This window comes from Notechis scutatus, chromosome 1 (assembly GCF_049901735.1).
Source record: "Notechis scutatus isolate UNSWTSFEM ecotype Mainland chromosome 1, rNotScu1.2, whole genome shotgun sequence".
Classification (NCBI taxonomy): domain Eukaryota; kingdom Metazoa; phylum Chordata; class Lepidosauria; order Squamata; family Elapidae; genus Notechis; species Notechis scutatus.
Window position 1 is genome coordinate 40,661,105 of NC_142009.1, and position 9,107 is coordinate 40,670,211.

The 9,107-nt window shown below is 36.3% G+C and overlaps 1 protein-coding gene across 1 annotated transcript in view; it reads right to left on the reverse strand.

Annotated features, from left to right (window-relative positions):
• ABHD12 (abhydrolase domain containing 12, lysophospholipase) overlaps positions 1-6,890 on the reverse strand; it is a 32,296-nt gene extending 25,406 nt beyond the window's left edge. The window contains exon 1 of the mRNA XM_087961530.1: positions 6,556-6,890. Within this exon, the coding sequence (XP_087817656.1) occupies positions 6,556-6,743 (188 nt within the window). The 5' untranslated portion in view covers positions 6,744-6,890. The remainder of the gene's footprint in view (positions 1-6,555) is intronic.
• Between the last annotated feature and the right edge of the window lie 2,217 nt (positions 6,891-9,107).

Consider the following 9,107-nt stretch of genomic DNA (forward strand, 5'->3'; position numbering starts at 1 on the left):
ACAAATACTGAATTTTCACTGTGGGATTAAATACAGGTCATGTTCGCTTACTGCCTCATTTAGTGACTGTTTAAAATGACATTGGTATGAAACAAATGTTGTGATCTATCAAAGCATTTAAGACATCCACAATCACATGCCTGCCATTTGCGTGCCTCCCATCCTGCTTGCAACAGATTTAATGGAGAATTTGAAAGTGAAACTGTAAGTTACAATCACATGATGCTTTGCTTAATGTCCACGGTGATTTGATTGCGGAATGGGAGTGGCATTGTAAGTTTATCATGGTTACCTGATTTTCTGCTTAGCAATTGGCACTCCATGAGGACTATCTGTATGTCTTCTGCTTCATTTTGTTTATTGAAACCAAATGTCCTTTGGTTCCAGGTGTTATATTACTTCTAATGTTAACATTTCAGTCACCTATGATTAGTACATCTTTATTTACTGTCATGTTAACAATGCATTGCATTTTGTCATAAGATTACTGAAGTTCTGATACTTCTGCAGCTATGGTTGAAACAATTATTTATTGATTCACCAGTTTTGTAATGCTGGTCATCAAACAATTTAAGGCAAAGTATATGACAAGTTAAAAATTTACTTGAAAAAAGAACCAACTAGTAAACAACTGCTCCAGGAATATAATAATTAAAACACTCATGGCATAATAATGGAACCATAAAACCCTTCAGCCCAGGGAATGGAATGAAATTCTTTTATCACAAGTGTGTGATTGGACACAAAGAATCTGTCTCTGGTGCATAAGCTCAGAGTGTACATGTAAACAGCAAGAAATGGGTCATAAACCATACTAGGACAACCAGAACTATATGGTCTTTCAGAAGGACAACACGATTATTGCCATGCAGAACACAGGGGGAATGCGATTTCAGAGTGTAGGAACAGTGACAAAGAAGGCACTTGGTTTTGAATGAAATCATTCTATCATTTTGGAGCTGTTTTCAAGAATTATGACAGCCTTTAGTTAATAATGCTACCCCATTTCTTTTATGATTTTCTTTTCTGCAACAGAAAATCTGATGCTCCTCTGATGCAAAGTGATCTATTCCAGTTGAGGTGGTACAACAGTCATAACTGTGAGTACAGGCTGTAAGTTACTTTTTCTGAGGCCATTATAGCTTCAAACTATTATGTAAATAATAATGTAATTAATACAAATAATGATGTAAATCAAGGTCTATCTATACCAGAATAGCATTCCATTTTCTTCTGAAATCGACTCTATTTAGTCTAACCTCTCACCTACACTATGTTTATCATGGGTCATCCTTCTGAGACTATACAATCTAGCTCCTCGCACCACTTGCATAGCAGGCCTTTTCAGATCTACAAGATAATAATCCATAAAATCAAGCTTTAAGGCATTGCTATGTAATTAATACTACCACTGTATGTTTGCTTAAAAGTAAATCCTTCTTACATGTAGTGCTTGTATTTGCATAAGACTGCAGCCTTGCTAAAAGTATTAACATTAGTCTTATAGAATGCTACACTGCAATAAATATTTTGGAAAAAATGAATACGTATAGAATAGAATAGAATAGAATAGGACAGATGTCATAACATTTACATTCTGTATAATATGTTGTGTTTTTAGGTTGAAGTCAAATACTTTGTTATTTATTTCATTAACATATTTGACCTTCAGCCTTGCTCATTCCTGCCACTTCTGACTATGCGTGCCTTTTCTATTTAGAATTCTCTGCTCCACCTTAAAAAAAAACCTTGTTATCTTCCCTCTATCTTTTCATTCATATAAATCAAAGGTTATTTTTACAAATAGTCAAGCTATGCATTCCTACTTATTCCTATTTGTCTTTAAATTTTAGCCTCATATGAGCCCATCTTCTCTAATATACTGTAGATCTTGAGACTCCAAGTATCTAATCATTGTGATTTTCAAACTTTGAATACCATGACAATTAACTTTTGCTGCTATGAATGGCAGATTATTTTAAGAGACAGCTAGTTTTAGATGCCATCTTTCAAAACATGCCCACTGCTTGAATTATACAAGCATGGCTTACTGTTTGGCCTATACAAGCATGCTATAGCTTACCCATAGTTGATGGATCTGAACATTGATTCTAAAATATTGCCCCTTTTAAATTAGATGCAACTCCCATCTTGAGAGCCCTTAATTAATTGTTTTAGATTTATTATCAGTCCTAATTTAGTTTTCTCATCAAACTTACAAGGAAATAATTTCACAGAGACCTTGTTTTGTGCCAAACGGATCAACAATCAACTACAACAATCTGTTCAACCACAGAAAATCTGGGACCTGAAAGATCACCTAATTTACTTATATAAATCACTCCAGAAAAGTTGTGCATATCTACTATATATAGAAGAGGAGCTAACTTTAACACTTCTTTGCCTAGAAGTCTTGGCAACACAAAAATGGTCTCCAAATTTATGCTTATTCTTAAATTTAAGGAAGTAATATTAAGCACAGGCAGAGTTTGAAGTAACAACTATGTAACGTGGGACAATTTTTAAAAAACACAGAATCTTGGAAAACTGAAAGGGAGATGAATAAGGATCTTTTATAACATTATACGCCTCTCAGCTATATCTTTTCAGCCGCATTAAAAAGAAAAGAACAGAGACAAGATTCTCTTCTATATCATAATTACATGTCTTAAGCCCCTCATCAAATAACTACTTTCTTTGTGGCTTACCAACAGATTCCTGTCAAAACTGCCACAATAATGACAAAATATGAACCTATTTGCATTAATTTTATATATGGTATAGACTATACTGCTTTCTCCTGTAAAACTATTAATGCATTTTCATGTCAATGTTCATCATCCCTTTAGGGATGTTTATATTTGCTTTTTTACCAAGCTTACATACTGCTCCAAACCTATCGCTCTCTCAGTAGCTTATAGATAGTTAGAAGCCTAAAACAAGCCAATGTAACTGTAACATTTCTCAGCATCAAGAAACAATCTTAACCATTAGGGATTTCAAAGGTTAATTTTTCCAAAGAATCTATAAAAAGAAAATAAGAAAGGTACAGCTTCTGGTTCTGGCAACAAATAATATAAAGGGATCTACTACACCCCTTAAATGTAACAGAAGATGTGTAAGTATACATAAACTCCTGTTACTGCCAGGGAAATATTTAGTGAATCACAAGGTTCCATGTCTTCATCCATCAGGCGCCGAGTTCCATTTTCCTCAAAAAGATTTTGACTGTAAGGGGTAGGGTAAGAGGTCCTTGTATAAAAGCTTGTGAGGAAACGGTAAAATGTCCTTTATGAAAAAATATGACTGCTTCCTTGCTGTAGTAGAGTGTATAATCCTAAAGTCCAATTGCCCTGCAAAGGATGCTTTGGACAGCAAAGAGAACCTGAACTGACATTCCCAAAACAACACAAAGGAATTCTGCTCTGCTTTGAATCACTGCAGCTGAATATCAGCCTACATACTACTTACTGAGATTAAAAGAGGCTCTCTAGAGATTCAGTTAGGTATGAAGGATTTTGGTTCTTTTTTTAAAACCAGTTTACCAAGGAATTGAACTTGTACATAGAAAAGATGGGCCTACTACTAAGCTATAATTCTTAATGAGAACACTTGTTCTGTTTACCATTATTTGTATAAACACTGAATAATTACTCCCAGTGATGGTTACAACTATTATACCTTTGGGATGGAAAGAATATAGCCACAGAGATTAGTGTTAGATTTATTTACTTTGGCATATCTTAGCAACCCAAATACTTTTATTTTACGCAGACTTTAAAACAGAACATGAAATAAGAAAATGAAGATTTCAACAATCACAGATAAAACCTATATAAAATTAGAAACAAAATAAATATAATTATTAAATATAAATAAATTTCAGTGAGTTGAATAGGGCTTATTTCCATGTAAACATTGATTATATTGTGGCATATAGTTATGAATTCTTTATCCATGTTAATTTGTTAAAAAGTGAACCTATGATGTCATACGATTGGATCAATATTAAAAAGAAAGGATCTGAAGATGCAGAACACAGGTTGAAAAAAAGACAAAACTTTTGGATTCACGCTATTTTTAAATGAACATAAAAGTTCAATTCTTTAAAAATGGATGATAATCTCAATTTTTCCAAATCTTGCAGTATTTTTTAAATTTAGATCTTGCATGATTTGATAGTTTTACAACATTCCACAAAAATTTAATATTATTCACCATTAAGGTACTGTAGATACCGTGTGTGCAGAAAAATGGTAACAACAATCTTGACATCTGTAGTTACTTATTAACAATTGAATGATCTGGCTTAGAGCAGGTGATCAAAGGTTATCAGAAGAAAAATTAGCTTCTAACAGGGTAACAGGTAAAACAAAAAAAATGCCTTTACTAATATTATGTTGTAATAATAGATCTAATACATGGTTGGTTAACCACAATTCTCAAAACTGACAATATTCCCTAACATTGAAAAATACTCATCTTTCTGGGTGTCTCCTATATCAATGAAGAGTTACCAATCATTTGTTTTCTGATATCTCAATAATGGGAATGTCAAGTATGAAACATACTTTTTCATAAACCAAATGTTCCTTTGCTTAACTATGCAGAAATAGTTGAAAGTTCCGTCAGCTCAACAAAGTATACTTTAAAATATAGTCCTCAACCTAAAACCATTCTCTTAGTGACAAGCAGCACTGAAAAGAGTGATATGACCTTTTTCACACTTACGACCACTGCAGTATACCCATGGTCATATGATCAACTAGCATGTATTTATGACAATTGCAGTGTCCTGCAAACTTCTGACAAGCAAAGTTATTGGGGGAGCCAGATTCACTTACTAATATTACTAACTTAATAACTGCAATGATACAAATGTGGTAGGACAGGTTGTAAAATGGGACAAAGCTCACTTAACTGACTTGTTGTTTAGTAACAGAAATGTTGGACTCAATTGTGGTTGTAAGTTGAGAACTACCTGTACACATGCATAGGATTATACTAAGGTTCCATATTATTCTGACATAGAGAACCTTCATTCCTTAACTCTGAAAAAAAGGAGATTCAAATTTTCTCTAACAAGGATGACTAATTATAACATCTAGTAGCAACAGTTTTAAAGCTGGCATTCCACATCAGAACTATGTACCTTTTTTGCCTATTAAAGGGTTGCTTAGATTCACAGACAAAAAAAAATAGGTAGGAAAAAAACAAAATATGGCACCAAGAAAAAATGGTTTAAACCTAATTAAAATTAAATGAATTAAATGTTTTATTTATTAAATTTATATTGTGCCCATGTCACTATCAAGCAACTCTGAGCATCATTACCTAACCCAATTAATTTCCTCTTTTTTGTTACCGAAAAATATATAAAAAACAATTCAGTGCCAATTCTGTATCCAGACCTTTGGGACTGTATCCAAGAATGGGAGGAACACATACCCAGCTGTATCACCCAAAGGGGAAAAGGAGCAGAGATTCTGAGGAACATGTTCTTTCATGTTTGTGGATTGTGGAAGATGAAAAAATAAACACCTTTGTTTTTAAAACAGGGGATATGTGTTTGCTTCCAAACAGCTTTGTACTGGTGTGAAAGCAAAAGAGAGAGAGAGAGAGAGAGAGAGAGAGAAAACTGTGCTGTGTACGCCACACTGAGCTCATGAAGGAAAGGTGGGTTATAAATTTAACAAAGATAAGGTTTAAGAAATTTCGTGAAAGACACAGATGTTCATGTCAGACACACAAAGCGGTTAAAAACAGATACCGGTAGCTTATGTTTTTTATATGCCTTCCAATTATTTTAAATTCTTTCATACGCTGATATCTAAGCCAATCCCGAAAGCTTCAGGAGTTATTTCATCTCAAAATTGAACTAAACTGATACGGAAGTAGATACATATTTCTTTCAATCCCACGCTATATAAACTAAAGACAAACTCGACCGAGTATCTATTGAAACTGTCAGGTCTTTCTTTTCCTTAGGCTGAAGCTCTCCAAATGCTCCATCCCAGCCACCTTATCTCGCCCAGTGGGAAAATACAGCGCCTGACTGGCCAAAACCTGATCCACGGTCCAGTATCGCCTCCTTGACCTCCTGCAGTCGCAGCCTGTAAACCGAATGCAGCACTGAAGGAGCAGGTAATGCTCTGGTTTGGAGTAAAAAGCTCCACGGAGGGCCGCGGCGTTTATCGGTTGCTTCGCTCGCCGATCCTCGGGCTACCATCTCCCGCCCCCGCCCCCCGATCCAGCCTCCTGCGAACCTGCACGGCGAGCCCCGAAAGGCGGAGGGGAGAAAGGAGAACGCCAAGGGCATTCCTCCGCAAATTGCAACCGGAGGGTTACGCGGCCAACCCGCCGCAAACAACAGAGCCCGAGGAAGGGAAAAGGCGGCCGGCCAGCGGCGGTAAAGCCGAACGGATTGTCTGCCCGTTGCCAAGGAGACAAGACCGAGGTCGAGTCTTGCGAGGACCGCGGTGCAAGGCCGGCAGAGAAAGGGTTGCTCCAGCTGCCAGGAACCGAAGGGAGGGCCCGTTATGCTATGAGTCTCACCTGCCGAGTGCCCGCTTCATAGCAGAGTCACCGGCGGGTCGGGCGCTGCCTGCTAAACGCGGGTTCGGTCTCAAGCTGAAGCCTTTATCCAGCGAAGAGGAAGACGAAGCGGAGGCGGCGGCTGAAGCCGGAACGGAGGAGGCAAAGCGCTCATGCTCCAAGGTGACGGACTCGTTCCGCTTTCTCATGCCGGCGGTGCCAACGCGCGGGCGGTGCCACTTCCACTCAGCCTCAGGGAAGATGCCTCTGAACTGAACTCGACGCCTCTTTAAGCCTACATTATACCGACAACCGAGAAGATAGCAGCGCTTCCTGCGTGCTACCAATCAGAAAAGACTAGGCCCACGTGACCTACGCGTCACATATCAACAAAGCTTGGAGCGACTGATCGTTTCTTCAGCTTTGTTACTGAATTGCCCAGATCAAAGATGGCTCCTGCAATGGGGGGCGGGGGGGGCGTTTAAAATACGCTAGGGTAAACGAGGATTACTTTTTCCCTACAAATAATTACTAGCAGCTATGCAAATACAGCATATGGAAGGCAGGTGAAAACCCGTGGTTATTTTAGTAGAATTTGCACTGTGTGTCGCTAAAGCTTGCAGATCTAGGGTGGAAAAATTCAGATGATGGCAACAAAGTGGTTGTTTACATCACCTTGCTATTTCTAGTAGTCGTGGGGATCCTTGTAGCCCGGATCGGATATATCACTAAATATATAAACCATGAGATTTTTTTTTAATAAAGTTTTATTTGGGTTTTCACACACAACATATAAGTAAAACATCTTTTTTGAAAATAGCATGGTCCCGGGTTGAACTTCTTTATACAGACACAAAACTCAATTTTATGCTCCTTTTTGTATTCTATTCCATAGCTTATACTATTCTACATTTTCTATATAGTTTTTCCCCTCTTTTAATTTTCTCAATTTATTTTGATTATCTCATCTCAATTCAAATCATTATATTTATACTTTTGTCTGTTCTGTTTCAATTTCATATTATCTTTTCTCATTAAACAAATTTTCTCCTGTAGTTACTAACTGGAGAATGACACCTTTATATCTTTTAATTACATCCATTCAACTCTTATTTAAACTTCAATATATACCTTAAGTTTATGACCTTCAATATAATACATAATACATAACTTCCAAACGAATTCTGCTTGGCACATTCTTATAATACACATTATATTCTTTTTTAAAAAAAAGAAGGATTGTAAATATATGTAATTATAAACCCTCATTCCATTCCAGTTCAGTTCTATCATTAATAATCATTAAAATCTTAACATTTTTAACACTTCTTTTCAATTAAATATCATACTTCCTTAAAAACACATATAATCTCCATAATTAATTTTTCCCTTATTTCTCTTCACATATGTTTTGTAAAACATTAAATATACCTTTTGTTACGTTTATTTATTGACAAGCATTCCACTGAATTACGATAGCTATTTTATCAGACATTTTAATCATACATTGTTTCATATTTTCTAAAATTATTTCTGCTTCTAATATAGCTTCTTCTTCTTCTTCTTTTTCTTCAGCGTTTGTCTCGCGCTCTGGCGAGGTCCGCTAATGTCCTTGAGTACTGCTTCCACGCCTCTCTGTCTGCCACGTATGTCGGGTCTGCCTTCGCGATCTCTAGATCGGCCTTGATCTGCTTCTAATATATCTATAATGATCTGCTTCTAATATAGCCATACTATCTTATGTACCTTTGCAGAATCCTTTTTTCCATTAAGTTTTCACCCATTATCTCTAAATAGGCCCTGTTTCTCTATATTTTGCTTCTGTCCTTTATAACTTCTTTTCCTTTCTTTCTTCCCTCTCATCTTCTCCCTCCCCTTTTTACCCCCTTGTCTCTCTAGTTCTAATTCTCTCTTCTGCATTTCCCTCTTCTGTTGCTTTCTGATTTTATACTTATTTTTCACTCTATTTTGGGGGGAGTTGTTTTTCCCAATCTTAAACTTTCCATTCCCTTTCTCCCCTTTCCTTCCCCCCATCTAAGATTACTTGTTCATTAAAGATTCTTCTTTGTCGCAATCTTCTTGTTCTGCAGGCATTTCTTCTTGTTTCTCATAATTCCAAATCTCCATTTCTAAAAACTGAAATACAAAGCCAAAAGAACCTCTCCCTTCTTGTGCATCTTCTTTGTACTTTTTTAAGTTCCATTTTCAGTTCTTCTAAAAGTGGAGCCATTTTAAACAGTTTTAAACAACACCCGATTGATTTTAGTCATTCAAAACAATAACCAAGAATCCAGAAATCATCAAGTAATCCAGATAGTCCCGAGTTATATCTTCTTATTTCTTTTTCGACTTTCTCTTCCTGGGGTTTTTGTTGCGATATTTCAGTTAGAATGTATCTTTTGGAAGTCTTGTTGAGATTTTGCTGTAAGTTCTTTTTTAATTCCAGGCAGTCTCCTCCCTTCCAGATCCTACCCTTTTATTCTTTTTCTCTCCTTTCCTGTTTTCAAAAGCTTTTAATTATCCAGAAATCTTTATTATCCCTTTGACTTTTTATTTTCAGCATTAAATGCCTA